This window comes from Pelophylax lessonae, assembly GCF_965119305.1.
Source record: "Pelophylax lessonae genome assembly, chromosome: 3".
NCBI lineage: Eukaryota > Metazoa > Chordata > Amphibia > Anura > Ranidae > Pelophylax > Pelophylax lessonae.
In genome coordinates this window covers 369,525,445-369,548,228 of record NC_138770.1, presented here as the reverse complement: position 1 = coordinate 369,548,228, position 22,784 = coordinate 369,525,445, and the positions used below count along the sequence as shown (strand labels likewise).

Below are 22,784 nucleotides of genomic sequence, written 5' to 3'. Positions count from 1 at the left end.
ACTTCTTGCTGCTAGGGCATGAGGGCTGCACAAAAACTACCAAAAGGCCCCCAGGCTCGGTACCAAATGCCTAAATTTCTCAACATAATTTTTTCTACAGGTCTGACCTAACAATATGAAGAGAAGTTTACTAAATGCTAATATGGGGTCTATATGATTAGGATTTAGAAACCCAATTATCTTTAGATAACAGTCCAAAGGCACCATAGACTTTAGATAATTGTTGTCAGACCCTATCAGAACCAGATATAATGTATATCCAACCTCTGCAAGCAGTGGTGTAGCGTGGGGGTGGGGGGCAGCAGGGGAGGTTGCCCCACGCGCAACATTCAGGGGGGCACAGAGCTTAGTCCTGATTCATCATCCCATGTCTGATCATGGCATTCGTTTCCCAGTGCCCGGACTCCCCAAAGCGCTTTCAGAGCCAATCCCAGTCCCGACTCCCGCCAATGTAGGGATAGGAGCCGGCTACGTCTAGCAGAGGGGAAAGGAGGAGGAGGCACACAAGTTACACCAGACACATCACCAGTCTGATCCTGGCCATCGGAGAACATTGGGCAGTGTGCAGGGCATGTGATTGGAGCACTGCCACTGTCCTCTCTCTTGCTCTCTCACACTCTCACTCTCTCTCTTGCTCTCTCTTGTGCTCCTTCCCTTGCGCTCCTTCTCATGCTCTCTCTCTTACGCTTGTGTTTACATATACCACAGTATTTTTCTGCCTGTATTACAATAAAAAATATGCAAATCAAAAAACAAACACCTGTAAAACAACCGGCAAACACAACAATGCACTACAATAATGTATATGCTACAGTATGGCAATGCAAACTCCCCTTATCCTTTCACACCTGCTGAGCAGGTGGATGACAGGCCTGTCTCCGCTCTGTGTGCAGAGACAGACCTGTCAGAGCCCCGCTCTCCTTTATGGGAGATCGGATGAGAACGGACCGCCTGTTTGCTTTTATCTGATTTATCTGATCCGATTCTCCAGACGGATTGAAAATAGGGTTTCCATCCATCCGGATTTCACGGACGGGATCAGACAGGATTGGATCGGATAGCAGCCGGTGTCAGCGGAGATGTCTCCACTGACATCCACTGCTCAATAGGGCTGCATGGAGCATCCGATCAGGTCCGCCTGAAAATATGACAGGCGGACCGGATCGGAAAGCTCGTGTGAAAGGGGCCTTACTGTTTACAAGTGAATTGGCTTTTTGGCCACTGTACTTTCTGTTCAGTCCTGACTTTGAGCTAAAGAAAGCCCAGCAGCCTCAGCAAGTTAGGTCTGTGGATGGTAATTCCACCTAACTGGGGACCTTCCCATAGCCCCAATACCCTGCTGATTGCACATTGGAACACATATTGTATAATTTGTTTTTAACTCTAAAAAATAATTTAAGCCCTGGTTCACACCAGTGCGATTTGTAATGCAATTTGACAGTTCAAAATCACTTGACAAATCGCACCCTAATGTCTGCAATGGAATCGTTCCAATCATTGCAACTCAAGTCACAGCGATTTTGAAAAAGGTTCCTGCACTACTTTGTTTTGCAATTTCATTGTGACTTGCATTGATTTCTGTTAAATGAAGTCACAAGCCACAGTGAAATCGGAGGTCCAAATTGCACTGATTTGCAGCTTTGAAATCGTGCTGAAGTAACGCGATTTCAAAGCTGCACTGGTGTGAACCAGGGCTTCGGGCTATTTATCCAATGTTACACATATATATTAGTGAACAATAACTGGAGTTCTTTTTCATTTTTTTTTCCCATAGGTCCTGCAATTCCTGTTGGGGTTGATGTACAAGTTGAGAGTCTGGATAGTATTTCAGAAGTGGATATGGTAAATGTTGATTGCTATAATCATTTGAAAAAGATCTGTCCCTAAAACTATACTATGTTAAAGTGTTACCAAACCCACAACAGGAAAATAGGTCTGTATTTGATGGAAAGCATGCTTGTTATACTCACTGTGGAACCTAAGGGGTAATCTCCTCTGATCCTCTGCTTCTTCTACTGTCCACAATCCATCTCCTGATAGTACAAAGCCTTGGGGGCAAGCTGTGCATTCTCAGTTTGGTATGTATTGCTAGAAAGTTTTTCTTTTTTTTGGGAGAGTACATGTGATCAACACAGGGCCAATCAGCACTGTCTAGATAGAGGGTCAGGGGGTATGCATCCTCATAGGACAATCAGGGGAGAATAAAAACTCCAATACAAAAAATGGTCACATCCCCCACCTATAACTGGTCTTAACAACAAGGAGCACTGGAAGGGCAAATCCATGTCAAAAAAAGCCAAGGAATTTCCAGTCACAATTTACCAACCAGCCAAATACATGAGTAAGCTGCAGGCCACAGCAAGGCACCCTGCTGTGTGCAGTCCCTAACTCTACCCTTAAAAAGTCTCCACGGTGGAAGCACATGTATTCTGATGGATGGAGGGAGGGCAGGTGACTGGAGGGAGCCCACCACTCCCTAAAGGCGCAGGGTCTCTTTAAAGGTAGGGTTGGGGTCTGCAGACATCAGGGTGCCTTGCCAGGGCCTGCAGCTTATGCATGTATTTGCAAATGTGTGACACTAAACTCCTGTTTTTAACGCATATTGTATGCTAAGTTGTGACTGGAAACTCCTTGGCTTTTTTGAGAATAAAAACTCCTCCTACAAGCTTTAACCAGACACTGATAGAAGTCACAAGACTGCTCTAACTGCTGATGAGAAAATATATTTAACAGTTTATATTTACTAAAACTTTTGCATTCCCATTTTCTGTGCACTGTGGGAGACCAGATATAAGGAATAGAGGATCCTGGGTTTAGTAACACTTTTTAATGACATTGTCATGTCTAGCATGTGTAATCATAACCTATGACTAACAGGTAGTTTTCCTCTTCTCCAATCAGGACTTCACCATGACACTGTACCTGAGACATTACTGGAAGGATGAGCGGTTGTCTTTCCCGAGTAGCACCAACAAGAGTATGACATTTGACAGTCGACTTGTAAAGAAGATATGGGTGCCAGATGTCTTTTTTGTTCATTCAAAAAGATCTTTTATACATGATACAACAACAGATAACATTATGCTGCGAGTATATCCAGATGGACAGGTTTTATACAGTATGAGGTGATTATCCTAATATTATAATTTTCTTCTGAAATTATAGGAATGTATCCAAGGTTCTGACCATTATTTGAAATATATACTGAGGTACAGTATGTGCCTTACAGTGCCAATGCATTTAGCTAAGTGTGCGAAATTCTAAGGAAAGCGCCTATGTATGTTCAGTGGTGAAAATCGTCAGACACATACATATTCTGAAATTATGCTTGTACTATAGAATTTTTACATGGTAGCTTATTACTGTGCAGTCTTGTTCAACAGTACATGACTCTCCCATGGCAAGTGGGCAGATCAGAACAGTATTCAGGGAAGTACAGGGATAGCCAAGGCTTTCAGTTGTAGCCGATGAAGTTCAAAGAAAAATCTGTGAACAGAATGCTTACCAGATAGAAAAGTGCTGGGTAATTGATGTAAGATAAAAAGTGGAAGCCAGTATATATGGATATGGATATGGTTGATTTTTATGGGACATTGAGTGACAGAATGTGGCAGTGAATAGATGTAATACGAGGTTGTTAAATTCCAAAGATACCAGTGGGGGGTACACTTTCTGTTCATATGGGTCTTCCAAAAGCTATGTGTACAGTTAAGCATTTAGGAAAATAAATGAAAACAATTAAAGCTTTTAAAGCTCCAACTTTCTTTTCATTAGAAGTGAATGGAATTATCAATCCCAGCATAGATCATACCTCTGTACCTAGTTACTCTGTTGTCTGCAGAACCCCTGATATTCTGGCTTTAGTTGTGGCTTTGTACCATATGACACTCTGTATAGTCTGGATGTAGACTAAGGGCCTCACAGCCATTCCTTGCTCAATCTCTAGCCTAGAACACACCCCTCTGTTGTCTTTCAGAGTCTGAAAATGATGTGACTTCCTTCAGAGCTCTGATGATGGGTGGGATGGAATACATCCTTATTAGCATTCAATCGCACCCAGTCACACCTACAAAAAAGAGTTCAAACCTCCCAAGCCCCACCTCACAGATCACAGCATCATTCAAAAGGAACCCCCTTCATACGCAGCCTGTTCTGATAGCTAGCTGTGATGCTGCTGGACAGGATTGAATGAATCATAATAAGAATTCAACCCTGCCCAGTTAAATATGTCGACCAGCGTGAACAGGGAGAGTCCCACCGCTCAAATCCCACCCTCCCAGAGCCCTGCTCTCTGTGATCTGAATCATTTACATATGAAGAAAACACCTTAATAATACCCTCCCATAGCCCTTCCTCTGTAATCTTGCAGTAAACCAATATTATTTGGCATGCTGCAAGATAAGAATGACACATTTACACCTGCTTTGCAGACTAAAGAGTGATCTACATTTCGGCCCACCCACATCAACTCCTAGAATTGCTACAAGTTACTCCCATGGCCTGTCCTGAAACTACAGAGGCTCAAAGCATGATGGGACATGTAGTATCAGGAATGGTAAAGGAAGGAAATAGAAAGTCAGAGAACTTTGAAATCCAGCCAAGAGAAGGAGTGACATCACAGGCACAGAAACTTGCTTTTTGCAGCTACATAAGGTAAGATACAGATAAAATGACAGCGGGGTTGTGAATCATTTACATGCACAATGCGCCTGTTGTTTTGAGGGGGAAGAGCTGGAATTCTCCTTTAACTTGAATTGGACTAATACTGAGGTCTGCTAAAAATGCTGTGTACTTCAGTATTGGTGTGTATTCAATGCAGTGAATACATAGCAGTAGGTTGGTTGACTTAATGTTTTTAAGCCCACTGAGAACAATTGACAAAATAGGGTAATTTTATTATTGCAACTTCTGACTATGAATGAAGTAACGGATATTATACAGTACATTTGAACTGTGCATACCTAATAAAACACCACACAGAATAAATAACAGCAATTGAACAAGTAGCTGAAAATGTCACACTACAAAACTACAAAAAAATGCAAATATCACACCTCCAACTTTAAGTATTACACTAAAGAATCATTGAATTTAACTTAAATTACCTAGTATTGGCATTATATAAAATGACATTAAAATCAGGATCATAAGTCCAGATTAATACTCTCCCATCCAGCACTCATAGAGAGGAATTGTATAATGTGTCCATTAAATTACATACTGTGCAGAGTTTTGTATATAATAAAATATTCGTAAAGGCTGAAGCTTTTTTACCTTCATTCATTCAATGCACAAAGGTAAAAAACCTTTACTGTGTAGCAGCCCCCCCCCCCCAAATATTTATCTGAGCCACATCTTCCTCCAGCAATGTGCACAAGAGGGGGCTCTCCCTCCTTGTTGGCTAATACGGCAGCAGAAGCCATTGGCTCCCACTGCTGTCAGTTACAGCTAGTGAGTCAATTGGGAGAGAGAAGGGGCAGGGCCGAGCCATGGCTCTGTGTGTGAAAGTACATGCAGCGCAGCAGCTCGGGAGCGAGACTGCTTGGGTGCCCCCATTGCAAGCTGCTTGCTCTGGGGGCACTTGACATAAGGGAGGGGCCAGGAGTACCAGCAAGGGACCCGAAAAGAGGAGGATCGGGGCTGCACTGTGCAAAAAACACTGCACAGAGCAGGTATGTATGATATGTTTGTTATAAAAAGGAGGATTGACTTTAATATAATTTTACCTTTCTTTTATTGGTGATTTTATTTTTTATTTTTTTGTTATTTGGGATTTTTATTTTGTCTTGTTTTGAATGTAACTGTAACTTAATAATTTATTATAGCTCCTAACTCTCCCTGATTTCAAAGGGACTGTCCCTGATTTGGAACAAAATCCCTCTGTCCCTCTTTCCTCCTCATTTGTCCCTCATTTTGGTCTGATCTATATAGTTGAATATAAAATGCATTATTTATCTTTCAAACATTGTTTTCCAGTGCTAAACCATCATCCAATTTCTTTTTAAATTTAAAAAGCCAATATAAAGAAAATAGAAATGGTAAAAAAGGCACTTGTGGGTTTAACTAATCATTTTTTTGGTATAATTCGCCTTTAAGGGGGGCATGGCAGGGGGTGTGGCCTATCTCTACATACTTTCAATCTCACAAATTTGGAAGGTATATAGTCATTCATGGCTCTAAAAGTCTATCTATAGAGCTCTGTTTTTGCTCTATGGAGGGGCGAGTAGCCCCATTCTCCTCCTGGGTGAGGGAAATGCTACACACTTTTAGATATTTAGATATTTTTAATATAGGTATTTTATTAGCAATACAAAATGAGAGAAAGTGTTAGAAATATGTTTACGGATAATTCTGTCAAATCATATTCTGAACACAATATCCTTTTTATTACTACAAAGGATCACTGTGACGGCAATGTGTAACATGGACTTTAGCCGTTTTCCTCTGGACACCCAGACCTGTACCTTGGAGCTCGAGAGCTGTGAGTAGTAACCATTTTAAAGGTTTTAAAAAAAGTAAATAAACAACATATGCAAATACATGCAAAATGTTATACATTTTCTTTTTTTGAAATTGAACACAAGCCTTAAAAGAAACCAGTCCTTGGAGAAATAATTAGGCTGCTAATGTCTGACCTTCAACTACCCTGAACATTTTGGTTGCATGGTTGCCATATTTTGCTTTGGCTTGTCAATACAGAAAAGGAATTCTGACTTTGTACTAGGTTTTAATTACTGAAAGTGTGATCGAGGACTTTGACTCAGAAGTAATACGGTCAGTCACAGCTAAAGTGTAAGGTAAAGTCTACAGGCTTGGAGAATTTAGTTTGTAAATGGATAGAAAATTGGCTAAAAGATAGAATTCAGAGAGTAGTAGTTAATGATTCTTACTCTGAATGGTGTAAGTTTATCAGTGGTGTACCCCAAAGTTCAGTTTTGGGACCTTTACTTTTTAATATCTTTATAAATGATAAAGGGTCTGGGATTAAAAGAACCATTTCAGTCTTTTCAGATGACACCAAGCTTTGCAGTGGAATAACATCCCTACAGGATGTCTCCAACTTACAAGCTGACCTCAATGAACTAGGGGACTATGTGGTAAATGAGGTTTAATGTTGACAAATGTAATTTTTTGCTTTTGGGGGACAAAAATATGCACGCATCACTGCGGGCATACTAGCAGGAGTACAACTGGGGGAATCAATAGTGGAGAAGGATTTGGGTGTTTTGGTAGATCCTAAGCTTAATAATAGCATGCAATGCCAAGCTGCTACAGTATTTCCAAAGCAAGCAAAGTCCTTTCTTGTATTAGAAAAGGAATAGAGTCCAGAGAGAGAGAAAGAGAGAGATCATTTTGCCCCTGTACAAATCATTAGTAAGACCTCATCTGGAATATGCAGTTCAGTTTTGGGCACCAGTTTACAAAAAGGATATCGGGAAACTGGAGAAAGTGCAGAGAAGAGCAACCAAACTGATAAGAGGCATGGAGGAGCTCAGCTAAGAGGAACAATTAGCTGAACTGAATTTATTCTCTTGTGAGAAGAGGAGATTAAGGGGGGATACGATCAACGTGTAGAAAGACATAAGGGGTCCAATATAGTGAACTTGGTGTAGAGTTATTCACTTTAAGGTCATCACAGAGGACAAGGGATCACACTGTACATCTGGAGGAATGGAGATTTTACCTCCAAATATGGAAAGGCTTCTTCACAGTAAGAGCTGTGAAAATGTAGAATAAACTCTCTTAAGAGCTGGTTCTGGCAGTTCAGCAGATTGCTTTAAAAAGGCCTGGATTTTTTCCTAAATGCACAAAATATTACTGGATACTAATATTTATAGGTAAATTTGATCCAGGGAATATCTAATTGCCTTTTTGGGGATCAGGCTTGCTACCTGGAGAGGCTGTGATTCCAGAGGTCATTGTATTCCAGGTCTTCTGGAAGATCCAGTTCTTACTTTCTTAGGCCCCTATGCTGGGGGAGAAAGCTGAAGAAGAGTCCTGTTTTATCAATTGCTGGTCCCAGCTTAAAGTGGTTATAAAGGCAGAAGGTTTTTTATCCTAATGCATTTTATGCATTAGAATAAAAAACCTTCTGTGTGCAGCAGCCTCCCTCACCCCCCCCCCCTAATACTTACCTGAGCCCCATCTAGATCCACCGATGCTCGAGAGACCCCCCTCCTCATTCACCGAGACAGTAGCACAGTGCCATTGGCTCCCACTGCTGTCAATCAAAGTTAGTGAGCCATAAGGAGAGAAAGGGGGTGGCGCAGTGCCGGGCCCGGGGCTCCATGTCTGAGTGGACACAGGGAGCTGCAACTCAGCTCGGGTGCCCCCATAGCAAGCTGCTTGCTGTGGGGACACTCAACAGAAGGGATAGGCCAGGAGATGCCTTTAATATCACAAAACAAACATGTTATACTTACCTGCTCTGTGTAATGGTTTTGCACAGAGCTTGTAAGTATGACATGTTTGTTATTTCTAACAAAAAAAAAAAAAAATGAGACATTAGTATCACTAAAGCACCACAATTATAAATTGCCAGACTTGCCCTAAAGTGATATTAAAGGCTTTTTTTAAATTTTAAAATAACAAACATCTTACACTTACCTGCTCTGTGCAGCACAGCTCCGATCCCCCTCTTCTCGGGTCCTATGCCGACGCTACTGGCCCCTGCTTTCTGCAATCAAATTGCAATAGGGACACCCAAGCAGGCTTGCCCCCGAGCTGCGGCTCTGTGTGCCCATTCACACACAGATTAACAGCTTAGTCCTGCCCCCTCTCTGTCCTCATTAGCTCACTGGCTGTTATTGACAGCAGCAAGAGCCAGTGCTTTCTCAACCAAAAAGGAGGGAGAGTCCTTGGAGAGCTCTCCTGTACATCACTGGATCAAGATAGGACTCAGGTAAGTATTAGGGGGCCTGAAGGGGCTACTGCACAGAGAAGGTTTTTTACCTTCATGTTAATAAAGGCATAAAGGTAAAAAACCTTGATATTTTGGAACCACTTTAACCACTTGCTGACCAACCGCCGCAGCAGGTCGACAGGCTCCCACGAATCCCCGTACCTGTACAGCGGTTCACGGCAGTGATCCTGGGGGTGCACGCACTCACGCCCTCTCACCAACGGGGAAGCTGAGGCATGGGGGTCGGTGGCCGCGATTGCCTCTGGGCATCCGCGGTCACTCCTCGTGAAGAGAGAACGGCGGTTCTCTCTTCACGAGGAGTTTTCTCTGCTATCTAAACAGAGCCCCTGTGTTCCTGCTATTTAGGAGCATAGGTCTCTGTGTTGATATTACAAGCCCATCCCCCCACAGCTAGAAAACACCCCCTAGGCTCACATTTAACCCTTTAATCGCCCCTGGGTTAACCCCTTCCTTGCCAGTGTTATTATTACAGTAACAGTGCATATTTTTACTACTGATTACTGTAGAAATGTAACTGGTCCCCCCAAAAGTGTCAAAAATGTCAGTTAGGGGTCAGATCTGTCCGCCACAATATCGCAGTCCTGCTAAAAATCGCTGATTGCCGCCATTACTAGTAAAAAAATTAAAATAAATAAAAATGACATAAATCTTTCCCCTAATTTGTAGTCACAATAACTTTTGCGCAAACCAACCAATATACGCTTATTGGGATTTTTTTTTACCAAAAATATGTAGCAGAATACAAATCGGCCTAAAATGATGAAAAAATTTGATGTTTACTTTTTTTGGGGGGATTGTTATATAGTAGAAAGTGGAAAATATTGTTTTTATTTTCAGAATTGTCGCTCTTTTTTTGTTTATAGCGCAAAAAATAAAAATAACACAGGTGATCAAATACCACCAAACAAAAGCTCTATTTGTGGAAAAATAAAGAACATCAATTTTTTTTAAGTACAGCATGGCATGACTGCGCAATTGTCCAGCAAAATAACACAGTGCCGAATCACAAAAAATGGCCTGGTCATTAAGGGGGAAAATCTTCCGGTCCAGAAGTGGTTAAAGATCTATTAACCTGTGAGAATGGCTTAGACACCTAATAACAGCTGTCCATCTGGTTTACCAAATCTGTATTAGTCTGTGCCAGAGGAAGATACTACCTAATGAAGGAAATTGTTTTCCGCTGTTTTTGCCAGTAGAAAGCCTATGAAGGCTCATAAATCCCAGCAGCTTCTTCATTGGTTCATTGGTTATTGCTGCTCCCGGTAATCAAAGTGAAAAGTAACATGGATTTACTGGAAGGTTAAAAAAATAATATACTATGTTACAGTAGGATCTTCGAAAGATAAACCTGCTATGTTACTGTTAGTGACAGACTGTAGCATACTATATATGTCATGCTTTATTTTGCTTATAACTTGACTTTAACTGGGCCAATAACTTATCTATTTATTAAATTGATGTATTTCCAAGGTTTTGTTTCTTAGTAACAGGATTCCTTTAATGTGGAATAGAAATTTTCCCCAGCACAAGTCATAGCTAGTCTGTAAAAAGCTAAAAAGTTCCAGCTACTCATTTTAAAAATAGAGGTCTTAATTGCATATACTGCAATTGCAATATGCAAACATATGAAGCCACACCGCCACGACATGGCTAGCTTGAAAGTGTGCTAAGAATTGTGTTTTGTATATTCCCCTGCCCACATACAGTGCCTTGCGAAAGTATTCGGCCCCCTTGAACTTTGCGACCTTTTGCCACATTTCAGGCTTCAAACATAAAGATATAAAACTGTAATTTTTTGTGAAGAATCAACAACAAGTGGGACACAATCATAAGGGGAACGAAATTTATTGGATATTTCAAACTTTTTTAACAAATAAAAAACTGAAAAATTGGGCGTGCAAAATTATTCAGCCCCCTTAAGTTAATACTTTGAAGCGCCACCTTTTGCTGCGATTACAGCTGTAAGTCGCTTGGGGTATGTCTCTATCAGTTTTGCACATCGAGAGACTGAAATTTTTGCCCATTCCTTCTTGCAAAACAGCTCGAGCTCAGTGAGGTAGGATGGAGAGCGTTTGTGAACAGCAGTTTTCAGTTCTTTCCACATATTCTCGATTGGATTCAGGTCTGGACTTTGACTTGGCCATTCTAACACCTGGATATGTTTATTTGTGAACTATTCCATTGTAGATTTTGCTTTATGTTTTGGATCATTGTCTTGTTGGAAGACAAATCTCCGTCCTAGTCTCAGGTCTTTTGCAGACTCCATCAGGTTTTTTTCCAGAATGGTCCTGTATTTGGCTCCATCCATCTTCCCATCAATTTTACCCATCTTCCCTGTCCCTGCTGAAGAAAAGCAGGTCCAAACCATGATGCTGCCACCACCATGTATGACAGTGGGGATGGTGTGTTCAGGGAGATGAGCTGTGTTGCTTTTACTCCAAACATAACGTTTTGCATTGTTGCCAAAAAGTTCGATTTTGGTTTCTTCTGACCAGAGCACCTTCTTCCACATGTTTGCTGTGTCTCCCAGGTGGCTTGTGGCAAACTTTAAACAACACTTTTTATGGATATCTTTAAGAAATGGCTTTCTTCTTGCCACTCTTCCATAGAGGCCAGATTTGTGCAGTATACGATTGATTGTTGTCCTATGGACAGAGTCTCCAACCTCAGCTGTAGATCTCTGCAGTTCATCCAGAGTGATCATGGGCCTCTTGGCTGCATCTCTGATCAGTCTTCTCCTTGTATGAGCTGAAAGTTTAATGGGACAGCCAGGTCTTTGTAGATTTGCAGTGGTCTGATACTCCTTCCATTTCAATATTATCGCTTGCACAGTGCTCCTTGGGATATTTAAAGCTTGGGAAATATTTTTGTATCCAAATCCAGCTTTAAACTTCTCCACAACAGTATCTCGGACCTGCCTGGTGTGTTCCTTGTTCTTCATGATGCTCTCTGCGCTTTAAACGGACCTCTGAGACTATCACAGTGCAGGTGCATTTATACAGAGACTTGATTACACACACAGGTGGATTCTATTTATCATCATTAGTAATTTAGGTCAACATTGGATCATTCAGAGATCCTCACTAAACTTCTGGATAGAGTTTGCTGCACTGAGAGTAAAAGGGGCTGAATAATTTTGCACGCCCAATTTTTCAGTTTTTTTTTTGTTAACAAAGTTTGAAATATCCACTAAATTTCGTTCCACTTCATGATTGTGTCCCACTTCTTGATTCTTCACAAAAAATTACAGTTTTATATCTTTATGTTTGAAGCCTAAAATGTGGAAAAAGGTCGCAAAGTTCAAGGGGGCCAAATACTTTCGCAAGGCACTGTATACCTTTCCCTTTTTTGCTAGTTTTAAATTGATCTGAGTTGTTGCCTTTGTTGCTTCACTTTAATGTATGATTCCATTTCTGCAAGGAACAACAAAAATCAACCACTTTAAATGTAATGTGAACCTGCCAGGTTTTACAAATTATAGGTGTTTATCTAACATTCTTTTATTTAAAGATGCATATACTGATGAAGATCTGATGCTTTACTGGAAGAAAGGAAATGAATCTCTAAAAACAGATGAGAAGATCTCACTATCTCAATTCCTGATTCAAAAATTTCATACTACATCTAGACTAGCCTTCTACAGTAGCACAGGTAACCTAAACAACAGAACTAATGAAAATAGCCATAAATGTAACATGACAATGGTCCTTTCACACAGGGCCACTCTCTGGGTTGATCCCCTGCCGAATCTGAGCTGAATGGGATGACGTTAGTTTTGTGACATATAATCTGTTCAGTTTTTTTGTTTGCATTTTGACAGTAGACTATGGTGGACCCGTGTTGGGTCTATGGGCTGCTGGATGAAAATAGACTTGTGTCCATTTATATCATACTACCTCTGATAAATCACATTTAGGTCCAGAAAAATGGACACAGTCCTTGTTTAATTTTTTTCTGGACCTGGACAGACTTGGCAGTTGGCGGCTATAACGGGACACAAGTCCATTTACATCCACCTACCTTTTAGCATGTAATTGTGATCAGATCAGATCCATCTGAAAGCTTGACAGATAGACCTGGTCAGAAAGTCTGTGTGAAAGGGTCTTAGTTATTGGGCTTGTTGACCCTTGAATAGCCTGAGTGATTGGATATTTTTTTTTTGGCATGTAGGAAAATTCCACTCAAGTATTGGATACAGAAAAGCATTCAATTTCTATGTTATTAGGGGAAATGTTCTGAACATGTTCAGACTGCTCACAGTTGAAGCAAAACAAATTAATAGGCAATCTGACCACATATGTACTGTTGTGTTGTCTATTTTTAGTCCTATTAAAGAGCCACCCTTGCACCTTCAAACTTTATATCAGGGGAACTTCAACTGGGACTCTTTTTGTGTAAAGACTACATGAGCATGATCTATTGAATATGTATATGTGACACTTTAATTGCACACAGGTAGGCTCTGTTCAACAACATGTGTTACTGTTGTGTGTACAACAGTTGATTTAGAGGTTCACAGCAAATATTGTATGAAACTTATGCAGTCAAGGATTTTCAGAATTTATTTGTAAATTATTTTAAAAATGCAGCTACAACTATAAATTTCAACATTATGAACTATTTTGTGGTTGTTACATTTTCAATGTGTGATGCCTATAGATTTAGTATATGTGGCTCCTATACTCTAGTTGTAACACATCTAACTAATTAAATCATATCTTCTGTTCTTTTTTTTAATAAAAATATAAATGCTCTGTCTTCTAGGATGGTACAACCGTCTGTATATTAATTTCACACTACGACGTCACATTTTTTTCTTCCTACTGCAAACATATTTCCCGGCAACTCTCATGGTCATGCTGTCCTGGGTCTCATTCTGGATAGATCGCAGAGCCGTTCCTGCCAGAGTTTCCCTTGGTAAGGCAGCAATCCTTTTTATGTACAGATGGATGAGAAAAAAGAATGCAGTAAAATTATTTTCATATATACCTAATATTAGGATATAGACAGGAGCCAAATAACCTAGCAGCATATCTTTGGAATGTAGGAGAAATCTGGAGTATCCAGTTGAAACCCATGCAAGCACAGAGAGAACTTGCAAGCTCCATGCAGATAGTGTTCTGAGCAGGACCCAAACAGAGGATGGCAGCACTAAGCTACTGTTCTGCTCTATCTATGCTGATTCTAATAGGCACTACAATATGAAGATATTGATATGGAACTTAACAGAACTTATACACATTTACTTTCACAAATACTTGTGAATTTAAATGTGCACACTGATTAAAATGTAAAAACAAAGTGGGCCTTGCAGGAAAATGTCAAGGTTTCCCCAGTATAAATCACTACCAGATAGTAGACCTAAAATATACCTGTAAAGAAAAAAGTTAAATTTATACTTGCTTTGCCACCATCTTTTGCAACGCTGGGCACAATATCACTGTCCTGTCCTGTCCTGCATTTCCTGGGAAATGCAGAACAAGCCAAATCAACCCTTGTAGGGTTCAATGTCTGCTTTAAAGTGTATTTCCACATTGGCAGTCAAATTTGAGAAAACACCAAGCATACCTAAAAAACTATTTTTTTTTTTTTAAGTTTTTATTTTTTAGATGTTTCTGAAAAGAAGGCCTCATGGCAGATTGCAAGCAATTCTAGGCAATCCCACAGTGTCTCTGTCTCCACACAGACAGGGGACAACACTGAGCTATCCATCATTAACATACAAGACAAGAAGCCAGCTCCTAAAGCCTGGTACACACTACTAGTTTTTTTTTTTTTTTCATTCAACAATGCAGGGCTGAACGAAAAAAAACCTGACAGCTCAGGAGGAGCCGCTGTACTAACTATTCAATGTTAGTACAGCGATCTCCCCTGCTGTGCTATTGTGTTCTGACAGGGGAGACGGCCCCAACTGCCACAACACTCCAGTCACTCGGGAGCCGATTGGCAGACCTTTTTCAGTCATGCCCCTTCAACAGTAGCCAGCTGAACTAATCAAACTTGTCTGTCAGAGCGGCTGAAGTACACATGGGCCGAATGTCAGCCAGTTTCTAATGAACCGGCCAATGCCAATCGACATTCGGCCCATATGTACTAGGCTTAACCCTGCAGCCCTTTGTTATGAGAGACAGTGTTCAAATCTAGTTTACAATTCATGATATGAAATGTGCTTGTACAATGCATACATGTTCATTTAGGCACACTTAGCTACCCGCCCCTCTCAAAAACCATATGAACTATGTATGAATATTGCTTGCTGGAGTTTCCAGAAAAGGGCATCTTAAAATGTATATACTAAAAAGCTTATAAACCTACACAAATCCAATTGTTTAATGACAAAGCTACTGTAATAAGCCCCCTATAGTGTCAATATGTTAGAAGTTAATGGTATACTGCGCTTCTAAATTCACAATTACATGCTACAATTTACAATACTTACAAATGCCCAAAAACTCATAAGATGCAAATTTTAACAAATATAAAGTGCAACATATACATCCACATAAAGTAATAATTTTATAAAGTGTCCTTTATTATTACAAAAGTGTCCCATGCTTCACACAAAGTGCTCCGTGTTCCAATTCATCCAGTGCTTCAGTGCCATCGTGCAAACAAATCACCCCACTTCTTTTCCTATACACATTTATTCCAAACAACGTGTGCCACAACATAAAGTACTTATTACCTTCTGTGCAAAACCTTCCAACTCTGAGAGAACTCACCAGACCCTTTGACCCCCTTTTCTTTACAAGTGTGCCAGACAGCGCTTTTATCCCCCATTGGACTTAAGGCTGGTACACATGGGCCAAATATTGGCCAATATTAGCTGGTTCAACATAAACCGGCCGACATTTGGCCAGTGTGTACAGCAGTCTGTCCGACAGAAGCTGGCCTAACATCCAGCTTCTGTCGATTGGGCATGCTGGAAACCCAACAGCCGACTGGCACCCCCCTGTCAGAATGCAATAGCTCCGTGGGGAGAGCGCTGTACTAACATTGCATAATAGGTACAGAAAACTACTCACGTGCTCCTCAGTTTCTTTTCATTTAGCCCACTGGTTTGAACGAAAAAAAAAACTACCTGTGTATACCAGGCTTTACTCCATTGGTCTCTTCAACATACTAAGGCTATTCTTTATCTCCTCTCCATCCACCACAGGGAAGTACAGAAAGGCCAATGTAGTATAAAATCTTTTTATCAGAATACTCATCAAAATACATAAAACTATACACTCATATAATTCAATGCTATGTCCCAGCATCCACTGCCAGTAGTACAGTAACTGTCTCTGCTCACTCCTCTATGCGAGTGTGGAGAGATGTATAGCATTCAGCTGGGCTTGTTCTGTAATGTTGTTCCGCTGGCTTCTGACGAAGCGTTATGATCGAAAACGGTCTGTTGACTGGCTCCCGATCAGCACTCTCAGCCAAAGGCTGAGAGCACTGACCGGAGTGTTCTGGCGAGGGGGCCATCCTCCTGCAGAACACAATAGCAGAGCAGAGAAGATCACTGTACTAACATTGGATTGTTAGTATGGCGACTCGAAACTGAGCTGTCAGTTTTTTATCACTCAACCCAGCGGTTGTGTGTACTAGGCTTCACCCCATGCGTTTTTTAGTGCGTTTTGAAGTTTGCAGAAACACACTACAATCCATTTACAATGGTTTTCTATGATACAAGTTCACACTTATGCATTTTGCAGCCTATGCATTTTTTGGAAAGGGTTGGGGACATTTTTTTCCACACTTTTCATGTGTTAGACTTCAATGGAAGCGCACTAGAAGTATTGTGATGTGATTTTTGATGTGTTTTGCATTTTTATTTTTCTCTTTTAAACACTGTATATAGCTGGCTGCTAGGTAGCCGCCTGGGGAAAAAAAAAAGACAGTGCACAAAGCAGGTTAAGGAAGCAGATCTACCCCCTCTGTATGTGAGGATATTTTTGCAACTTGGCTTTAGTGGATTACATACAATAAATAGTGTGGATGTTATGACTTCAGAATATTTAAAACGTTTCCTGCAAAGCATTGGTAGATCTGATCTTCCAGAGAGTCTTCGACTCACTTGGAGGTTATGATTGCCTATTCACAGTAATACAGTGAAATGTTGTTATAGAAATAAGATTTTAATGATCACTAAGATGAACTTTAGTGTCTTTGTACGGAAAGCCTATCCAAAACATGTTAGCTGTGTTTGTGCTGCTATTAGTGTTTGGGTACCATTGCTTATTGGGTGCATCCACCTGCATTTTACATTTCAAGTCAACTCAAATGGAGTCTTTACAATGCAGGTGCATCCACCTGCATTTTACATCTTACACTTACATTTTACATTTCAAGTCAACTCAAATGGAGTCTTTACAAACCACAACTTAATCAATACAATATCATTTACTGTGCTGTGAGCAACGATTCATGTTGTCTTTGTTGCCCAGAAGGAGTGTAAAACCAAGTGCTCTCTATGCACACATGACCCACTTCAGTGAGAATCAGATACATTCTCGTTATTTGCCTGTAAAGATAATTTTTTTCGATTGTGGGCTATTACCAAGTGCTGACCGTAGAATTTTAGACGTGGTTTTGTAAAGAACAAAGCTACAGTTTGGCTACATAAAGAATTTATTAACCTTATCCCGGTCCACTACTGAAATGCAAATAACCTAAACTACTAAAATGCTACATGACCTATAGGGTATTTTGATTGCTGATAGTACAACTCATGCCATAACTGTTTTATTTGGAATCAATGCTTTCCATACACTGTCTGCATTTTCCTTAATGCTTTGGCCACTGTTTTTGAACATTTTGAACGTTATTTCGAATTAAATTGTTGAGCATTATGGTTCTTACACTGCATATCAAACACATTTCTCTTTTTTCCCACGTTTCCAATACAGTATGTGGGTATATTATGCCAATGCAAATTGAGTTAAATGATAATATGTGAGTTAATTTCTGTATTAAAATATCATGGTTTCCTTTTTTTCTCAGGTATAACAACAGTGTTGACCATGTCAACCATCATTACCGGAGTGAATGCATCCATGCCTCGAGTGTCATACATTAAAGCTGTTGATATATACCTGTGGGTTAGTTTTGTGTTTGTTTTTCTATCGGTGTTGGAATATGCTGCTGTCAATTACTTGACTACAGTGCAAGAGAGAAAAGAGAGAAAGATGAGAGAAAAGGTAAGAAAACTTGTGGACATATCATCTAACAGATGTTTTGCCATTAAAATGTTGGTTTTGTTGTTATCAGCACAGTTCTGTGAAAACTCCATTAAACGTGCAAGACCTAATAAAATGTAGAGGATGTAAAAGACTCCCTTTGTTGTAAATCTGAAAGTGAATTCTTGTCAGGTGTCTTCCTTGACATACCTCAATAGCCAAAATTCTTACAAAGTTCAACAAATAAAATGAAACCTTTGGAAATTAGCAGTGGCACCTAGCATTATAGATATTTCACACAATACAGATTCACTTTAACCTCCCTGGCGGTATGATTCTTTCGGATTTTTGGTGCTGAAAGCAGTACCATTATTTTGCATGTAATTCTTAAGAATGAGCAGCCCAAACCAACTATTTACATATGATTTTTTTTTACTGTGCGTTCTTCTTTATAACATCTCGGGTATGATAAAGTTTGAAACACAAAATCATAAATTATAATATAATAAAAAACTATAAAAAAGTTAAAGTATGTATGTATGTATATATATATATATACATATATATAATATATATATATATATATATATATATATATATATATATATGCATATATATATATTATATATATGCATATATATATATATATATATATATATATACACGTATATATATATATATATATATATATATATATATACTATAAGAGACCCCCCCATCATATATATATATATATATAAAAAACAAGCGACCCCCCCCCCCCCCATCATCTCTGGGAGGCCAACAAGGAGAGGCAGATGTTCCCATGGCACTGTGAGGGGGCCAGCAGCGTCTGTGTCCACAGGCAAAGGTGGACGTGATCCGTCCTTAGGCAGGGCATCATTTCCTCTGTTTAGTGATGTTGCCCATGCTTTTCAGCCACAGCATGCAGAGGTGGTGAACTTTCTTACTAAACCATCCTCATCCTCCTCATTCTCCATCACCCAAGCAGAGACTAGTGCACAGTCCACCGCAGCTGCCAGAGTGGCATATCCTGCCACCTTGTCTACAGCTACTCCTGTCATAGCCCCAGCATTAGGCATGGAGGAGTCTTTTTTATGAGTTATTTGAATGCAGCATCATTCACTTGCTCCTTGATGATACACATCCATTATTTGATTCCAATCCTGTTTCTGAGGAAGGTAGGAACATGAGCCTACAGTGAGGGGAGAACACTGGTAAACAACAAATTTCATCAAGAGTACCTGTATAGGGTTAGGTGTGATAGCACCACCGATACCCAAAGACCAATTTTTCCGCACCTGTTTGACAGGTGCATATAATTGCAATTTTTGACAGTAAGGCCAATTCCTGGTTTCATCAAAAATACCTCTGTAGGGTTTCGGTGTGAAAGTACTACCAACACACAAAGCCCAATTTTTCCGCACCTGTTTGACAGGTGCATATCATTTACATTTTTGACAGCAAGGCCAAATCTTGCTTTCATCAAGAGTACCTCTATAGGGTTACGATGTGAAGGCACCACCAACACCCAAAGCCCAATTTTTCCGCACCTGTTACTTCTATCCAAAGTCTGTGAAAGAGACACCAGAATGTATCCAAGAAATCTCTAATCTTATTCCGAGTGCACTAAATTGTGGCCTCATCATACTAAATGTATGTTTACAAAATAAAGAATGCTTGCAGGGAAAATATAACTTTTTTTTTGGCTTTAAATGCCATTATTGCTGCAACAAGTTCTATACATGGTACAGATGTGCCACTTTACAGGCAGACTAAGGGGACCCCCAGGCACTATAGGAAGTTTTCATTTTTATTGTTTTCTCTTTTTACGGTTTCACTTTAAGCATCAGTAAATCACTGCTCCTTTAAGAATTATTTTTTTACAAACTTTGTTTTTATTGATACATGTCCCCCAAGGCATTTCCCAGACCTCCATACTGTTTGTATGCCCAATAACTTGCATATAAGCCTTCAAAATGGGCACTTTTGATTCTTCCAGTTAGGGTCCCATAGGCTTCAATGGGGTCTGTTATTCGATTCCAAACTTTTGCGATGTTTCAAAAGTTCTGCCACAAACTGAACCGGGGTTTGTTCAGTCAATGTCTATTTAAGACATTAAGCAGTTACAGAAACAGTTCTCTTCAGTTTGGGATAAAGGATTTACATACATAAATAAAAGCTGATCATTGTAAGCACTCATATCAGTGGTAAATGGTTTGTCTCATCCCTGTAACTTCTACATCTGTAGGAGAGCTTGTTCTGCTTTTTCCTCCAGGATCTGCCTCTCATAGTAATCAGTTCCAGGTAATGATAGGGTATCCCAGATCTGATCATGTCCTACACTTACAGGTCTATCTGCTTAGCATGTGATCAGTGCAGTCATCCTTCCTCCTCTCCTCCCACCCAGCATTTCCTCAGTCCTTAGTCCCTCAATTCTCTCCTCTGCCAACTCTACTGACAACTTAGCTTCTTCCTCCGCCTGTCACATGAATATCAGTGGTCAGTATAAGGCAATTTGATGAAGGTCTCAAATACACCAATCATGTCCTGCACTCACCAGTCTTCCATTTCACAGAGTGTGATCTAAGTCCCCCTTCTTCTCCCCATTCACATCTTCACCCTGCTCCATCCTCCCTTCTGCCAATGTTTCTAACAGCCCAGCTTCTTACTTTGCCCACCACATGACTGACGGGCCTGGGCCCCTCTGCTCACCCATTGGGGCCAGAATCAACTATGGTAGGACTGGTAGTGCTCCCCTATTGGCAACAATGGCCTCGCTGCTACTTAAACCTCTAAGGCTTGCCATACATTATAAAATTTTCTTACAAATTTCTGTAAAATTTTCTTTAAATTTACCTTCAACTATGTAGTACAAAGGCCTGCCTAATTTGATACAATTGAAAGCGGTGTTTAGTTTTGACCTCATATTATATGGTTTTTGGTAAATCTAACAGAAAATTTTACAAGAAAATTGAACATGTATGGCCAGCCTAAGCCATGGTCAAGAGTGGTTTCTACGTGAGACAGAAGCACTGACTGGCTGGCCTTTCATGTGGATTTTCAGCTTGTACTTATGCATTTGTTGTATCTTTAATTTCATTGCTGAAAAATAACTATCTGTAACCTAATGTTATCTAATTCTACGCTGTGGATTAGCTTGGGGCATAGACTTATAGAAAAATTAAAATAAACGCTTTGATATTAGTGTGTGTTTACAGATGCTTTACTATATTTTCAGCAATGTTTGTAAACATCTCAGTTACATAATTTCCTAAATTGACCTCACATTCTTGCATAATCAATATGTTTCATATATAAAAAAAGCTTTGCATAAGAAAATATTTCAATCAAAATGTTTAATTAAAAAGCTACAAACACAGATATGAATTTTATTATGAAGCCTAATTAAGGTCACTATGTCCTTTGTTACAATTTAAGTTCACTTTTTTTAAATTATAAAAAAATATTTTTTTCCAATTTAAAGTTAATTAGCTGCCTAATATGCTTCAAGCAATTTGTTGCATGCAGAAATGCAATGAGCTGTGTGAATAATTTTCTTGTTTATAAACTCACATTAGTAAGATAACAGCTAATCAGAGTTCCCTGTCTCCTTTTCAGTTTCCCTGCACATGTGGGATGTCTCACACAAAGACAATGATGCTGGATGGAATGTATGGGGACCCTGACGCCAACAGTTTGGCTGGATACACTAAAAATCAGATTGTCACGGAAGACGTAGAGAAGCAGGACAAAATGGTGGTGCATTTGGCCTTGAGTCCAAATTCTAGTACCTCCAGGAAAAAAGGACGTAAGGGCCACGTTGGCTTGCGGCTAATGCAGAACACCCACGCAATTGATACATATTCAAGGATGATCTTTCCAGCCTCGTTTATCTTTTTTAACTTGATATATTGGTCTGTGTTCTGTTAAGAATCGCTGTGAAGGACTCTCTTCACATTTAAGACTCTTTCACCATGTGAATAATGGGAATGTGGGATCTAGACTTAATGCCTTTGCTATTTTATAATTGCTAATTATGATTGCTGTTATCCTTTAAAAGAACAAATACCTCAATAAAATGGCAGGTATATTACTTTACAACTATAAGCTAAAAATGCCCTAATGCAATTTCATTTACATTTTTGCAATTACAATTTTTGACTGGTTTTACGTTTGCCGTCAGTATTGGACATAATCAACAAAGGGTCCCTGTGGAGACAAATTTCTGGACCCCCAATTAAATAAAATTTCAAATACTAACACTTAATCATTGGGTATAAACAGATGCAGGTGAAGAGGCCTATAAATATACTGTATATCTCTAGACGATTTCTTATATCTTGGCTCAAACATCAAACTTCCTGCCAAAATGGCATTCTGAAGAGATGTTAGAAACAGGTTGCTTTTCCTAATGCCAATCAGGCAAAGATGTTTGCTGCTTGATATCAAATTTATATTAAAAACCAAGAGAGCAGTAAGGGCTTTATGAAGAATCTCTTCTACTTCATACCTGCCCAGAAGTGAGCAGTGCCCAGATCTACGTGTCAATAAATGAGGGAAGCACGTCTTGGGTAAAGGTTTCCCTATATCTTAGGTGGTCCAGCTGTGTAAAGCTGCAAAATTTGTACAACTGATAAATCCATAACTGAAAATAAATATATATACGTCCGAGTTTCAGGCTGCTACAGATG

General features: G+C 39.8%; 1 protein-coding gene across 1 annotated transcript in view; it reads left to right on the top strand.

Annotated features, from left to right (window-relative positions):
• LOC309551550 (gamma-aminobutyric acid receptor subunit rho-2-like) overlaps nt 1-22,202 on the top strand; it is a 107,570-nt gene extending 85,368 nt beyond the window's left edge. Inside the window, exons 3-9 of the mRNA XM_082252174.1 lie at nt 1,775-1,842; nt 2,902-3,125; nt 6,399-6,481; nt 12,434-12,574; nt 13,688-13,840; nt 17,915-18,111; nt 21,712-22,202. Coding sequence (XP_082108300.1) covers nt 1,775-1,842; nt 2,902-3,125; nt 6,399-6,481; nt 12,434-12,574; nt 13,688-13,840; nt 17,915-18,111; nt 21,712-22,023 — 1,178 coding nt within the window. The 3' untranslated portion in view covers nt 22,024-22,202. The remainder of the gene's footprint in view (nt 1-1,774; nt 1,843-2,901; nt 3,126-6,398; nt 6,482-12,433; nt 12,575-13,687; nt 13,841-17,914; nt 18,112-21,711) is intronic.
• The last annotated feature ends 582 nt before the right edge of the window (nt 22,203-22,784 follow it).